The 17,107-nt window shown below is 44.3% G+C and overlaps 1 protein-coding gene across 1 annotated transcript; it reads right to left on the bottom strand.

Annotated features, from left to right (window-relative positions):
• Positions 1-8,844: 8,844 nt before the first annotated feature.
• Positions 8,845-16,868, bottom strand: Ing2 (inhibitor of growth family member 2). Its single transcript, XM_021219179.2, has 2 exons — positions 16,086-16,868; positions 8,845-9,963 (listed from the first exon to the last, which is right to left on the bottom strand). The coding sequence occupies exons 1-2, from the start codon at positions 16,261-16,263 to the stop codon at positions 9,293-9,295; spliced, it is 849 nt and encodes a 282-aa protein (XP_021074838.1). The 5' UTR covers positions 16,264-16,868; the 3' UTR covers positions 8,845-9,292.
• Between the last annotated feature and the right edge of the window lie 239 nt (positions 16,869-17,107).

Here is a 17,107-nt window from a genome sequence, read left to right on the forward strand (position 1 = left end):
ATCCTCTAATATGAAAAGAAAAACAAAAGACACAAACAAAACTATAGACCTTCTCACACATATAAATTGACTTCTAAAATGGTTAATTGTAAGTTTATATGATTGTAAAGATGTAATTTCTGTTTTACAGTGTTATTTTAAAATAAAGCTAACCACTTAAAATTGCATGGGTCGATGAAATAGAAATGCTATACCACAGATCTTTGATGTGCCTTTAAACTAAACTTTAACATTGCTTCTTCCTGATACTTTCCCCAAATCCTCTCAGTTTCCTAATGATGCATTTCTATTCGTGAGTCCCACCATCCCACTCTGTAACCAAACTATATATAGTTTCCTCGGAAGTGAGCTAATATGAGTATCATTAGTTAGCAATTAAAAGACATCATCAATATTGATAATTGTTTAACTCATTCTGTTGAACCATTATAATAAGAATTCATGGGTGAATTCTGAAGTTCCTTGAGAAAATAGCTTTCACTCTCTTTCCATTGTTCCCTAAGATTTTTAAAGCTTAAAGCAGGAGCTAAGGGTGCAGCCCGGCAATAGAGTACACCATGGCATGTATTCTGTTCCCAGAACCCTGTAAACTCTATCCCTCCGGGAAAAGAGCTAGGGTTGGAAGGAGGGTGCTCTAGAATCTAGCATGGCATCTAAGGCTATCATGAAGCAATGACAGTACAAAGCTAGCTTTCCCAACTCAGCAGACTGCAAGTCTTGAGCTGACACAGCAGGGAGAGCGGGGTGGAAGCTTCGTCGTCCTCTTCTTAAAAAAGATGATTCTGAAAAGGGAAGGTCTCCGTTTGCAAATCATCTTCTACGACTTGACACTTCAGCCTCTTCTGAATAAGCACTAGCTATTTTCAAAAGCGGCTCTTACAAGCTATCTGTGAGGTAGACAGAGAAGCGCGCTGCTTCTAGAATCTACCATGGTATTTAAGGCTATAACGATGCAATAACTGCCTTAAGTTAAACTTAGTTCCCAGGGCTGGAGGGATGGCTAATCGGCCAAAAAGCATGGGCCACTCTTCCGGAAAACTTGGGTTTAGTTCCCAGCAGATACATGGTGGCTAACAACCATTTGTAACTCCAGTTCCAGAGGCTCTGATGCGCTCATCTGATCTCATTGTTCTCTACCTTCCACAGGCATGTACATGGTGTACAAACTTACATTCAGGTAACCCCCGCCCCCAGATACACCCCTACAATCTTTTAACAATCAGTATATAAAGCCTGGTGGTGATAATGGTGGTGCATGACTTTAATTAATCCCAGGACTCACAAAGCATTAGCGGGCCTTCTCTGAGTCCCAGGCCTGCCTGGTCTACAGAGTGATTTCTAAGTCATCCAAGGGCTACACAGAGAAACCCTGTCTCAAAAATGCAAAAGGCAAAAACAAAACAAAACAAAAAACCCGCCCAACACATATACACACGTCCCAGGAATAATTTGATTATTTTCCTGAAATACCAACTAAAGAGGTGGAAAAAAAAAAAAAAAAAACCCTAAAAGACAATGTTTCACTCTCTCAGTCACCAATGACCCGTATCAGAAATGGCATATTTCTGACAGTCACTCCAAGAATTAATCCTCAGGAAACCAGCTACCCCATGTCTGCAGGTTAGGTGCCTTATATGGTCCTTACGTTTGAGTACCAGCTACACTCCATACTTCTCTACTCTTTCACAGAAAATTTTGACTATGACACTGGCTTAGCAATCCAGACTTTCCAGTAAATGCATTTTGTAGAAACAGATTATATTGGTTACTCTGAAACAACAATGACATTCTCCAAGAAACTTTATAGTTTCTAAAGCCAAAGGTACATCATGTCATTGAATCCTAATAAACCCCTCACGGCATCTACTCGGCCCATTTGGTAATAATAAAATGTGGGCTAAATTAAGATTCTCATTATCACCTGTCTCTTGTCATGCTTATTTTCCTAGAAAAGAGCTCAAGACTAGCAGGAGTCCCTTCTGGGGTTTCTCTGATCAGAAATGAAGGCTACCATCTCCAATTTAAGGTTATAAGATCTAGGCCTCTTTAAGTAATCAAGAGGTTGAGCTAATTCAATTGCTTGTAAAGTGAGAAGGTCGAATATACACCTCTTTCTGAACACTATTGCCATCAGCTGTATCCACTCTGTTCAGGGGGGCTTCAAACACAGACATTCCCATTAACATCAACATATAGTTATTATTATTAATCAGAAAGATTGAAGTCCTAAACAACAGTTCAAATGACATCAAGACTCCAGTATGAGGATACAGGAAAAGGTGAGGCTGATGGTTGGGCCAAAATTTGGGCTCACCCAATCCAGGCAGTGGTGATCCTAATCTTAGGACTCAGGAGGCAGAGGCAGGTAGACCTCTGAGTTCAAGGCCAGCCTGGGCTACAGAGTTCCAGGTCAGCCAGGGCCTCACAGAGAAAACTGGTCTCAAAAAAACAAAAACAACCTCAACCAACTAAACAATTAAAAAAAAATCAACAACAACAATGAAAAATCAAGGGAAAGAAAAAGAGTTACCCTCTTTTCTTAAATCTGTGAGAAGTTACCCTTTTCAAATTGATAGGAAATGAAGCTTAGTAACAAAAAAAATGTACTCTAAAGATTGTTGAAGGACATTTTTGTTTTGGGGGGCATACCACACACACACACACACACACACACAAACACCACCACCCCCAAAAAAAACAAAAACCCCAATACAAGTCCATCTTTCAAGTTTGGAAATGTTATGTGCTACCATTTTACATTCTAAATAAGGTAAATTCTTTTGAAACCAACATTATTCCTTGTCACTGATTCCATATTGCTAGGCTAACACCTGAACACCTGGAGAGAAAACGAGCCAGTTGGATCACATTCCGTTTCATGTGGACTGTTAACACATTATATAAATAAATTAAAGGCTGCGGTAAAACAAAGTAATCAGATTTTGATCTTCAGAGTAAGAACACAGTAAAACACTCCTCTCCGAGACACGGCTGGGAGGGAAGCTTAAAACTACACGTTTGTCTGGCTAGGGGTGGTACATGCTTTTAATCCTAGTACTAGGGTTAAAGGCAGAGGCAGATGGATCACTGAGTTCAAGGCCAGCCTGGTCTACACACTAAGTTCCATGCTAGCCAAGAATACAAGAACACCCCATCTCATAAAAAGATAGAAAATTAAAACACAACACTTTAAAAACCTAACTTAAAATCCACATATTCGGAACCTAAGCCTTGGGCACCCAAGTTTCTCAGGTTCTATTTATTCTTAAGCTAGATCGAAATCTAACCAAATGCTTTGTCAAGATACAACCAAGGCAAAGCTGCTAAGCAGTGTTTGAAGAAAAACAGAAAAACATTCTTCAAACCAGCCTGAGGCAAAGTTCAGAAGCAAACGGCCCTCCTGACTGGAGTAAGGTCTGAGGACCCTGTGTTGTCACGTGCTGAGTGAGTCACAAGGGCCAACACGTTACTTAAGTCCCATCAAAGGCCAAGGGGACTAAGGACCTACTTAAGAAAGCAGGTCAATTGCTTTTCCAATACTCTTAAAGGCCGTGAAGAATACTTTTGTGTTTATAGGCATGTAGCTACCCAAAATGCCAAAATACTCCATCTTACGAAAAGTTCACCCCCTCAGTGTTTATGGTGACCACGAACATGCTGATGTCCGATCTGTAAGGAACTGGGAACTTTACTTTTGGATGAAGACCCCCTAGACTGGGGATGAATAACCAAGGAAGTCATGTAGATAGCTTTCACAATTTTTTTTTTCCAATTCTGTGAACAGTTGGCCCAAAAGCAATGGTATAAGGCTGGCCCAAGAAATCACTCTCCAGACAGAGCTAAGCAGAGAAACCCTGTCTCAAAAAACAAACAACCCTGTCTCAAAAAGAAAAAAAGGAAAAAGAAAAAAGAAAGCTCTCTCAACTTGTAAATGAGCACTGGGATGGGTGTGGGGACTTCTCAGATAAGAAAACAGATCACATTAAAATCTCTATGGGTCAGCATAATGACTTTTGATCAGTCTACATAATGTTTATATGGATAATGTTGGTTAACATCTTGTAGGCAGGCTTTATAGAAACCTTGTGACTTTTAGCTTTAAGAATTTTTTTTTCCCATACAAGGCTTGTATCCTGAGGCACTACATAATCCAGGCTGGCCTTGAACTCCCATGTCTTCTACCACTCAAGCGGTGAGATTACAGGTGTGTACCACCACAATGGTCAAGAAAACATTAATTGTGGGGAAAAAAAGCAATGGTTACCTTTTGTTGGTAAAGTTATTTCTCAGAGGAGTATGATCAGGAAGTGTTCAAGAAAATTCTCCAAATACTATTGATTTCTTTGGTACTTTGGTTTCTCATTCTTAGTATTAACTAGTCACATTATTTAATAAGGGTGGACTCTGGGGTCTGATCTTGCAAGTAATCGCACATAGAATGCCACTGCTTTGGTTTGTTACACTAATTTCTCACATGCACAAATGATACTTTTGTATTTATAAAATAAATTTACATAGATGAATTTTAAAAATAAAGTATTGAGGCTGAAGAGATGGCTCAGTGGTTAAGAGCACAGATTGCTCTTCCAGAGGTCCTGAGTTCAATTCCCAGCAACCACGTGGTGGCTCACAACCATCTGTAATGGGATATAATGCCCTCTTCTGGTGTGTCTGACAGCTACAGTATATTCATATAAATAAAATAAACGAATCTTTAAAAAAAAAATAAAGCATTGGGTGATATTTTAAAATGTGATTCAAAGAGCAGACAGAAATGGCTAAACCTATTGAGCTAGTCCTCCGGTCTAGTGTCTAAAATAATCCTCCTTTAAGGTCTAGCTACCACATAAATGAATTAAAAGCTGGTATTTTAGACATCCTAACTAGTTAGCTTGAGATCAGGAACACTCATCCCTCAGACCTCCCCAGAGACATGAATGATGGCAGCTTTTCCAATAACCATTCTACACTACTCACTTCTTACTCACACAGGACAGGGACAGGGGCCTGACCAGACTCACAGATAAAAGTCTTTGGAATCCTGACTCAGAACACAGCCCTCACACTCGAACAGGAAAAGGGTAAGGGAGCCAGTTTCCCGGCTTGTGCACCAAGGTCAAGCAATCCCAAGTAAGCTAAGTCCAAACTGACACGCATTACTGAAACCATCCCTGGCTCTCCATCAAAGCATCAGAGCTTGACTGAGAAAGGGCGGCAGAGTCCACCTGCTCTGCTCCCGGCAGCTGCCCCTGGAAGGGCTGCACCTCTCCACTCTCCACAGGGCAGTGAAGCCGGATGCTAAGAGTGGGCACACACATAGGGCAGGGGAAATGCCATTTTTTCTGGCTCAGAGACTTAGAGGGGCTATTTTGTATTTTCTTTTTTATTTTTTTCATACTTTGACACCGGGCAGTTTGCACATGGCTCATCCGAAGGTAGGACCCAACCCCATGGCATAGCAATAGCTCAGACTGACTTTTCCTCAACTACTCTTGTTCCCACCTTTCCTAAGCAACATTTCACACACTTATCTTTCATTCCTACAGATTTCCAGCATCCTCTCCATCCTCGGCTCTTCACCAGGAATGTACAATCTCATGGTCCCCGGACCAACTTTAGCTACCTATCTGCCTTTATTTACCCCTATGCACTCTGGAATCTAAGCATCTCAAAACTCAGACTGTTGCCTTTACTCACTGTCTTACCACTACCCAAAACACTGTCTTGCAAACAAGTACATAGTTAGTACATGTTTAAATCAGAACAGCTTTGCTCAACCCTTTGCATCAGCTTGAGTTACAGTCCTGACAGCTACCTCAGACCTCCTCTAGTCAGTGTTGGGTTCTTCACCCACCACACCCGCAGCTTGTTCAACTAACCAACCTGATGGTTCTCTGTGCTCGTCTTACTTGAAAAGCACCTGAATGCAGCTTCCTATTTCAAATGTCAGAATAGCTCCCAGCCAACTCTCTCTTCTGGAATAACTTATCTTGGTCGTTCCTCACGTTGTGGAAACAACAGCATCAGCTAACCTTGCTTACAATGCAATCTACTGATCAGACTCTGCCCTGTAGCAAGTAGAGATGATGCAGACAGTGGAGCAACACTACCCCAATCACACTGACTCTCCAAATGCTTAGCCCATCTCTTCCTATAGCCTGTCAAACCCAGGACTCCATATTGGGTTGCCCTAGAAATCTGTGAGTCATTTCAAACCCAAGTGCAAACTCCTCTCTCTTCCAGAACCACATGGTTGCCACTCCAAATGTGGGGAGCCTCCATCCTCACCCTCAGACCTTGTTACCACATTGCTTTCCAATCCCTAGATCAAATCAACCATGCCTTTTAAACCAAGTCTCAGCGGTTAATATTTCTTGTTCTTCCAGAGGACCTGAGTCCGGTTCCCAGCACTCATGAGGCAGCTCATAGTCTATAACCCAGCTGAGGACTGGATGTCCTCTTAGCTTTTCTGAGCACCATACGCACTTAGTGTATAGACACACTTTTTGGCTTTAGGATAATCTTTAACATTTTTTCTTTTAGATAAGCACCATAAGACAGCCTTTCCATAGCTAACCTCACAAATCTAAACTGCCACTTAAAAGGCAAATACTTCTGAGTAGTCTAACCCCCCTCCCCTCACTTCCATAGGGGGCCTACAGAGTCTATTCACAATAACCAAACTCATCTTTAAATACAAATAAGGGACTCAGTCTTTCAATGCTTTTCCAGACTGCCCGCCATGGTTTCCAAAGCCTTTATTCTCCAACTTTTTCCTCCATATCCTAATGCTGTGTTTACCCGACCCCACCCCACTGTTGTGAGGTCTGACAGCTTCCCCAGAGGCCCTTCCTAACTCTCCGTGTCTGATACATACACACCCCTCTTTCACTTTCCACCTTTCTTGTGCTTTACTTTCATTTAACCATGGAAGCAGTTACTTAAATGTTCTGTACATCTGACTTTTCTGCTAGAACGTGTGGTCCTCAAGAGGGAACTTCTCTTTGCATATCGCCAGGGTAGAGCAGTCCCTGGAGCAGAGGTAGCAGCGATCAACTACAGATAGTGGGAGCTTCAGAGCCACAAATGTCTGATGCTGACAATCTCCCAAAGGTTTTCGATAGGCTGAAACTTTCAAAACAGAGCAGTGGCTTCAAAACGTTTCTATATATTAGAATGGGGACCTTTAAAAAACAGCCTAATGCTTAAGGCGCATTCCAAATGAACTCTATATCTCAGTTGCTGGGGTTGGGGCCCAAGTACCAATGCTTTCAAACTAAGGTAATGCCAATATGAGGTAAGTAAGGTTGGGGATCTCTGTCACACAGTATGAATTAAAAGAGAGGTTAAGTTCTCCACAGTCAGATCTCAAAGCTTTGGAGAGCTTTGGTGCTAATGACTACATTATAAATGGCATCAGTTAAACAGCTGGGTTCAAGAGGGAAATGGGTTTCTTTACAACACAATCAAGTCATAGTAAAACTAAATACCAGCCAGGCGTGGTGGCGCACGCCTTTGATCCCAGCACTTGTGAGGCAGAGGCAGGTGGATTTCTGAGTTCAAGGCCAGCCTGGTCTACAGAGTGAGTTCCAGGACTACACAGAGAAACCCTGTCTCAAAAAAACAAACAAACAAACAAACAAACAAATAAATAAATACCACACTATCTAATATTTCTTACTAAGAAGTAAGATGATCAACTGGCCATAGTCACCAAGCACAATACCCTGGGATGGAAATAAAACAATGTTCATTTACCCGCCTCTAAGCTTGCCCTTAAAACTGTTATCATACCTCAGGATGGAGGACATTAATGAAAGAGAAAAGCAAGCCATTTCATTGTTAAAATCTTTCACCACGGCACAACGCCGAAATTTCAAAAGACCCTTACAGATGGTTTAGCCAACTCATTTTCTAGGTCAATCACCGACATTCAGGTAAGGTGAAATAACAGGGCCTAAGTCACACAGAGAGCCTGAAGAGGAAAAAAAACATTTTTTTTTTTTTTCCAAACAAGCAGACAGGATTTTTCACATGTTAATCAACAAGAACTAAGATTATCAGATTGGAAAGAAAAGATGACAACTAAGACAGAAGCTGCATGGAAGGTTAAAGGACTAGTCCGTCTGCTGCCCTCCATAACCAAAAACTGCTCCCACACATGGTTACAGCTCCACCAAGATGCTTATCCTGAAAATATCAAAATCTTGGAAAATTCTATTTACAAATACATTATTAATCGTATTGTTATAATGAAATTAGTTCAATAAACATGAAAACATCAAACAGCACCAATACCAGAAGGTTAAGGTAAATATACTATTATTTAAAATAATGTATAACTACTCATTGAGAGTAGAAATAAACTCTAGTCCCCAGAAAAAACTATTTAAAATAACTGTTTGACAGAAAAGGCAATATTTAAAAGACTAATATATGCCCTTTTCCCACTGACGGGTGTATGGCTAAACATCCCAGCAGTGGGTCACATAGAAAATATTAAGACACACCTTTAAATTGTTCAACCTTGAACCATGATGCTAAAGAATCCACGTCTTGCCAGTCTGAGGCAGCAGCAACATATTTTGGTATTTCTAACTAGTCTTACGTGTCCTGACCCTTATTAAACACTAGATGAGGTGTGTCTCTTCTGAAGAAGCAGGGGCTTTTACAGATGCTACAAGTGACAGGTACTGAAAGCTACCAACAAAGTACAGCAGAGGATGCTCCAGGAAGAGCGCACTAGTCCACGTGGGAGCACGGTTACTGTTCTCTCTAGTTCCTGGAATTTCTGGGAGACTAGAGATTTAACAAGTGTCTGAAGACATGGCGGCAATGAGAATCTCTAAACAGGATAGTGTTCATGTTTGAAATTACCAAGAGAATTTGACACAGAAATCCAACAAAACATAAAATTCTTAAGCACACAGAACTAAAATAAAATGTTAGCAAAACTTTTTGGGTTTACCCCTCCACACACACCCCCCAAACAGCATGGGAGCTGAAAGTGGGGGTGGAATAGGCGTGGCTTGAGACCCTGCTTGCAGTTTGTTCATACGCCTCTCTGCCTGCTCCTTTCATTAGGTCTTCACAGAGACTACCTGGCTGAAAATATTTGGTAATTCAGTGCAGAAAATTAAGGTCACAGACAAAGTACAACAACTTTTAATACACCATCAATACTAATGATTAAAAATTATTGCATAGTCTTATGCAGTTACCCTAAAACATTTTCTGAACATAAACCAATTCTATAAAAGACAAAGAACCCTTTAAAACCCAATGGCCTTCACTACCTCGCTCTCCTCTCCTTTTTTGTCTTTTCAGTACTTTTGTCCATGGTTTTCTCATTGTCTCCCCTGCACTTTGGGCAATACCATTTCCCCTTGGGTTTATAGGTGAGTGAAACACATGAAAAGTGAAACCATTCAATGGGACACTGTTCATTGTCACAGCCTATCATCTCCCCATAGGACACTTGGTTACACAAGCAGTAGGTGGGCTCGTTGGGATCGATGGCAAACTCAACAGGGGACGCCTCCCTCTCCTGCTTGGCCTTGGAGCGCTTCTTCTTCTTGGCGGACTTGGATCTCTTTTCTTTCGGTGGTTGATCGTCACAGTCATCAATCCCGTTTGTCATGTGGCATAAGTCACGGCTCTCACTGGTCCGCTGTCTTCGAGGTCTTCTAGAAGATCTTTCGGGTTGACTGGAATCCATCTTCGACTTGTCTGAGACCCGCTCACTTTCAGCAGGATCCTGGAAACATTGCGAATGCAGCTCCATTTGTCTCGCACGGTTCTCCACCAATTCAAGCATCTGAGTGACAATCTGAATTTTTTCATCTCCCAATTCTTGGCTATTGATTAACGCTCTCTGGAGATGCTGCTGTAGGCGTTTTTTCTGGTTGGAATCATCTTCTTTCTTATATTTTTCATAGACATCATCAATTTCCTTTAACGTTTCTAAAAAGGGGGAAATAAAAGATTATGGCATATTAGCACATACATCATTTTCAAGTTAAAATTAAAGCAGGAAAGTACATTTATGTATACACTGAACACTTTATTCTCATACAAATTCTACATCATCCAATATGAAAGTATACTCAGGGGCAAATGGCATAACAAGTAAAGGAGCTTGCTACCAACTTGGCAATCTCAATTTGATCCTTGAGACCCACACTGTAGAAATACAGAACTGGCTCCTGCAAATTGTCCTCCGACCTCCATATATGCTCACATACTCATGTAAAAGTAATTTTTAAAAACTTTAAAGGTTGTTCTGGTTAATTTTTTGTCAACTTGACAGAAGCTAGAGTTATTGAGGGAGAGAAACTCTCAGCTGAGAAAATGCCTCAAAACCCTGGGCAGGTAGTTCTGAAATGCATAAGAAAGCAAGACTGAGCAGCTTCAAGCAGCAAGCCAGTACCCAGGTTTGTTTATGTTTTTAGTTCCTGCCTCCTGGTTCCTGCCTTAACGTCCTGCCCAGACTTTCCCCAGATCTAGACTGGGAACTGAGTTGTAAGCTGAAATAAACTCCTTTCTCTCCAATAGAAACCCGAAGACAACGCCAATTAGAAGTAACTAACATTGCAGAGACAAAATTTGGAGCTAAGATGAAAGGATGGACCATCCAGAGACTGCCCCACCCGGGAGTCCATCCCATAATCAGCCACCAAACACAGACACTATTGCATATGCCAGCAAGATTTTGCTGAAAGGACACTGATATAGCTTTCTCTTGTGAGGCTATGCCAGTGCCTCGCAATTATATAAGTCGATGCTCACAGTCACCTATAGGATAGAACACAGAGACCCCAATGGAGGAGCTAGAGAAATTACTCCAGGAGCTGAAGGGGTCTGCAACCCTATAGGTGGAACAACAATATGAACTAATCAGTACCCCAGAACTCATGTCTCTAGCTGCATATATATACAGCCATCGTTGGGAAGAGAGGCCCCTTGGTCTTGCAAACTTTATATGCCCCAGAGGGGAAATCCAGGGCCAAGAAGTGAGAGTGGGTGGGTAGGGGAGCAGGACAGGGGGAGGGTATAGGGGACATTCGGGATAGCCTTTGAAATGTAAATGAAGAAAATATCTAATAAAATAATTAAAAAAAAAATAACAAAGCCGGACGTGGTGGCGCACGCCTTTAATCCCAACACTCGGGAGGCAGAGGCAGGCGGATTTCTGAGTTCCAGGCCAGCCTGGTCTACAAAGTGAGTTCCAGGACAGCCAGGGCTATACAGAGAAACCCTGTCTTGAAAAAAAAAAAGAAAAAAGAAAAAAAAAAGAAATAACTAACAAGAACATGAACCTAGGGTCATTCGCCTGTAGTTTTAAAGAGTAAAGGGAAATGGCTTACTATCTAAAATGTTTGCCACTTAGTCATGAGGACTCAGCACCCACAGAAAACGTGGGGTGGCTGTGTGCACCTGTAAGCTCAGTGCTGCAGGACCCCAGGACTTGCTGCTCAGAGGCAGTCTAGCTTCAGTGAGAGGCCCGCCTCCAAAACAAAACAAAACCAAAAACACAAAGTGGAGAGCGATAGAGGAAGACCTAAGACATCAGTCCCTCACCTTCACAGAACACACACACACACACACACACACACACACAAACATAGCAAGCTAACAATCAAAAGTATTTCATAAGACTTGTATGACAAAAGTTAAGACAAATGGATTACATAAGACATGCAAATTTAGAATTTGCTGAGTTCCTTATTGCCGATTCTTTATTTGAACATCAAAACAACTCTATACACAAAATTTACATGCTGAACTTCCAGCCATAAAACCTGAGGTGGTTCTCTCGGACTCAGCCACCGATTGATACTAAATTGTGTGTTTACAGAAATTACAGCTCAATCAGTGACTTGTTACATGACTCCAGAGAGACACATTACCTTAATTTTCATATCCTATCCTTAGACACTCTTTAAAAAGACAGCTGTCAGCATTTTCTTAGCTTTCTGACAACTTAGTTTTAAATGGCTCTTTTATTTGGGAATCACATGGGGAATTCTGAAAATCAAAACTACTTCCAGAGTAGATCTGCTGTTGCTGGCATCCAGTGACCAAGCCACTACAGAATTAAGTCAAGTCAGCACTGGACCATTCTACCTTTGTATCTAACTCAGCAGTTGGGTCAATGCTTGCTGAAGCTGCTGATGCAACGGTATTAAAAGTTGGACACTTTTAAATCAAGCAATGGCTGAGTCACCAGAATGTACAATTTCACAAGTCAAAGATCTAATTAAGTTTAGTTTCATTCAAATCTGTTCTGTTTCTTACCCAACTATTATATAATTCTACATGCAAGAGGTCTGTTTTCATGAGGGTTAAAAAAATAAAAAAACAGTAGCTCTTAGATCGCAATATTACATTAGCACCCCATGTTTTAGCTTCCAATGGTATTACTATTGCATCCCTCATCACTGCTTCATATTCCAATATAAAGAGCAGAAATGTTAAATAAGTACATAATGATGGCTTTCTGACAGCAGGGAACAAAAGTGAATAAGTAGAACAACACTGCTAGAGTCCCTTCTTCCTGGAAACTGCAGGTAGTAATACTTGATGGACAATCTTGCCACAAGAGCTGAGGGTAGAGAAGACTCACACCATAGCTTTACATTTCTAAACACTGTGTGTGTGTGTGTGTGTGTGTGTGTGTGTGTGTGTGTGTGTGTGTGTAAGTAACCAACCAACCAAATATATCCAAAAATTTGCTGAAGTAGGCATATAAGTGCATTTCCTAAGAGCCTAATTTTCCTATGGGAAAAATAAAGACATCAGCTATTCCCTTGTTAGATACAAAATAAAGATTATAAAAAACATAAACTTCGGGCTGGTGAGATGGCTCAGCAGGTAAGAGCACCTGACTGCTCTTCCGAAGGTGCAGAGTTCAAATCCCAGCAACCACATGGTGGCTCATAACCATCCGTAACAAGATCTGATGCCCTCTTCTGGAGTGTCTGAAGACAGCTGCAGTGTACTTACATATAATAAATAAATAAATCTTTAAAAAAAAAAACATAAACTTCATTTCAAGTATTTTAGATCTCATAATCGGCATTAAATATTCCTTGTGTCATACTTGTACACTGACACTGTGATGAGATAAAAATTTATATTTTTTTACACCTTAACTATACAGTGAGGAAAAAAAACTAAAACAAAAGAGCAGTAGGGTGCTCTTACCCGCTGAGCCAGCTCACCAGCCCAACAAAAACAATTTTTAAAGAAGTAGTCAGCTCATATTATGAGCTAGAGATTTTTCCTTTCATCTTGCTAAGCCTAGTGCCACAAGCTGTTAATGTTAGCTACTTGAGAAAGTGAGGCAGGAGGATCACAATTTCAACAGCTGTTTGGGCTACGCAGGGGTTCAAGGCTATCCTGGGTAACTCAGTGAGCTCCTCTATTAAAATAAAGAGTAAAAAGAGAGTCTGGGAATAATTCAGTGGTAGACTGCTATTGCTTGCTACACATGCGTGAGACCCTAGGTTCAATATCCAGCACTGAAAAAAAATGTCTCCAGAGCAAACCCATGAGAATGAAATCACTGCTACCTGAGGTGGGAAACAGTGATTAAGACCTTCAGACTCTGAACTGCCAAACATGCAGATCTGATCATGCAACACTTTCCATACACTGTACAAAAGGCACTGGAAATCACATATTACATTTTAGCTCAAAGGCTAATATTCCTCTAGAAAATTATGAAATGCTGAAGAGACAATGAAGGCTTTCTATAGCCATATCCTGTAATAAATATTTAAAGCAATTGTGTTTTTTCTTTGTTTCTCTACTTAATGAACCGTGCAATAATTTCTGAAAGGCACTGTTACATTAGACCCCTATACTAGAAAATACTTAAGATCAGTGAAAATAAAATCTGGAACAAGAAAACAAAAATATATAAAGCTTCTAACAAAAATAAAACTGTTAAGTTGAGCTTAGCAACTCTGTGCCTATGCAGAAGCTAGACCACGATTTGTGTATTAATCTTGGAATTAAAATCAATCATAATGGAGCTGGTTTGCATTAACCTCTCAGTCTTGTCTACTAGTCATGTTACCTGAACAGTTTATGACAATTGCAGGTAACCGGTATCATAGATTTCCCTGTCAAAAAATTATGTCACTACCAACCTAAAATAGTCTAAGCTTTGTGTTTTTAAAGAATACATGCTGGGCGGTGGTGGTGCATGCCTTTAATCGCAGCACTTGGGAGGCAGAGGCAGGTAGATTTCTGAGTTCGAGGCCAGCCTGGTCTACAGAGTGAGTTCCAGGACAGCCAGGACTATACAGAGAAACCCTGTCTCGGAAAAAAAACAAAGAATACAATACAGTTTTGATAAGAAAAACTACATATTTTGGCATAGAATTCTGAAGCTAGGTTGCCATTCATGTATGTCCCCCATGTCTGCAGAAAATCCCACAGGATGATGTTCATTTTTTTAAAGGGTGGACTGTAGGACCTTTACCTATCCTGTGTGAGTCCTAACTTCAACCCCTTGGGGATGAGAGGAGTCCAGTTTTAAAACGGTTGTTTTAAAAGTAGGCAGCTTTGAAATAAAATATTCTCCACACAATTAACTGAATTCATTAACTATCTCTATAAATTTTGTCTATAAAAGTAAATTTCTATCTCCTAAGTCTTTGAATCTGGTGAAAACACTGTCATACTATAAACAGAGAGTCAGAAAAGAAGTTTGTCGATTGAAAACACCTAAGTGCTCTAACATGCTAAGTCACCATGGGGTGCATTACAGGATTAAGTCACAGGACTGGGGATGGTCTGGGAAAACAGAATGACTCTAAGTTGTTTTTATGGTCCATATTAGGTCTACACGGTTTCTTGACTAGGGGTTACTAAAGGCTGAATGAATCCCCATTTCTCCCGTCCTAGCAGGAGAAAGGTATGACAGTCCCTGAAGATAATTCCCTGTCCTAGTTTCTTTGATGACAAGAGGGGGAAAAAAAGCTTTTCTCCTCATTTAAACTTGGTGGAGGAGGAACCCAAGGGTGCAAGGACGCCAGGTGGTTGCCCAGCCAACGAACCCACTTCCTCCAGAAGTCCGGAAGTGACACATGGCCCGGAACCTGCGCTGAGCCAGGGTCAGAGACAGTCCCCACGGCAGTGCCCGCGTCTTGAGTCACTAACCGGGGTTAGGGAGAGATTTGAAACATCACCACCCAACACTGTCTCCGCCCAGGCCCACCGACCGTCCGGTCCAGCAGTCGGTTCATTCCACCCCTCCGAGCAGCCCGCCGTGGCCGACGCCCGCGGGAGCGCGCGACCCGCCCATACGACGTCACACCTGCGGGCCCCGCCCCTAGGCCGGGCCCTCCCCGCCACACACTCACTCTCACACACGCACACGCATACACACACATACACACACACACAACACACAGCACACACACCCCTTCTCCGTCCCGCCCTGCGGGGGGAACCCCTCCCCTTTAACCATTTGGCAGTAGCCGAGGAAGGGCTGAGACTCCGGGCGGCCCGGAACTTTCCCCGGGGCGAGAGGGAAGCACGGATCGTCCCAGTCCCGCGCCACGCCGGGAGCCGGAGGGGGGTGGGGGGGGGGTGAGGCATCTCCCGAGTCCACCTTCGCCGTCCTCTCGCCCCCTCCCCCCCCATACGTTCCAATGCATCTGCTCGCAGACGGAGGGAGCCCCAGCGGGCAAGGAAGGGGCTAAGCAGGCCCAGCAGCCCGGTCCAGCCCCGCCACCCCGCTCGCTGCACACTCGCCAGCCCCGGGCAGGACAGTGTGCGGCACCCAGCCGGCGGGCACCGGAACAAATGCTCGCTTAAGATGGCTGATTCCCGTCCGCGGCAGCTGCAGCCAGCCGCCGGAGCTGCAGCGGGGGCTGACGGGCGGGCGGTCCTCGGAAGTCCTCGTCAGCCGGGACCGGGACAGGGACAGGGACAGGGACAGGGTCAGGGAGGGCCGCGAGTGTGCTGTACCGTCTCCCCCCCACACACATCCACACCCGCTTCCCGGTCCCACACACCAGATCGCTCGGTGCACTCGGACGCACACTGTCACCCGAGAGAGGGAAAAGTACCTTGGTATTTGTTGTCCAGCTCCCGCAGCACCGACACGTTCCTCTGCATGTCGTGGGGCAGCGACTCCACACACTCCAGGTAGTCCTGCACGTAGCAGGTGAGCAGCCGGCTCCGCTCTCCGGTCAGGAGCGCGGCCGACGAGTACAGCTGCTGCTGCTGCTGCTGCTGCCCTAACATCCTGCCGCCGCCACCGCCGCCACCGCCGCCGCCGCTGCTGCTGCTCCTCGCCGCCGCCGCCGCCGCCGCCTCCGCATCCAGCAGCCACACATGCAACAGCCACGACCGCCGCTCCTCCGCTCGGCAGCCCGGCGCCGCGGGGACACGGCCGCCGCTCGAGAGGGCACCGCCGAGTCCCCCGATCTCCACTCCCCCCCAGAAGAAACCCTTACTCCCCGCCCCCGCGGTAACAAGCCCAGGGGCGGGGCGAGACCGGGGCTCCCTCCGGCCCCCTCCCTCGCTGGGAGAGAGAGCAGCGGGGTTCCCCGCGGCCGACGGCGCCCGGGCGCTCAGGCAGCGACGCTGACTGTCTCCCGCTGGGGACTCCCCAGACGCCACCGGGGCTGCCCGGTCGCCCGGATCCCCGTGACAAGCCCCCTCTCGCTACCCTCTCGCCTCTCTATCAGCCTCCGTGCCTGTCGGAGTCTCAGTGGACTAGTCCCCGCCCCTTGGCCAGAGACCGCATCTGCGCCTGCGCAGCACTCACTCCTAATAAGGCCGGGGCCCCGCCCCTATCGCCCTACCGAAGAGTTCGCATTCTCCCGCCTTCCCTGCGCCACCCGGGCGATTGGTCTGTCAGCTCTCGCCCGGGGGCGGGGGCAGGGCGAGGAGGCCGGCCAAACGGCAGGCCGCGCCCCGCCCCCTCTTAAAGGGGCCGCATGGCTGAGCCTGCCCCTTCGCCCGAAGTCTTGACGGTTGCCCCCAAGAAGCCGGGCCACCGCTCTCTTCCTGTCTGTTCCCCCTACAGGGAGAGGAGGCGCCGGCTCGGCTCGCCCGGCCCCGAGTTACCGACCTTGCCTCCATC

Source organism: Mus pahari, chromosome 19 (assembly GCF_900095145.1).
Source record: "Mus pahari chromosome 19, PAHARI_EIJ_v1.1, whole genome shotgun sequence".
NCBI lineage: Eukaryota > Metazoa > Chordata > Mammalia > Rodentia > Muridae > Mus > Mus pahari.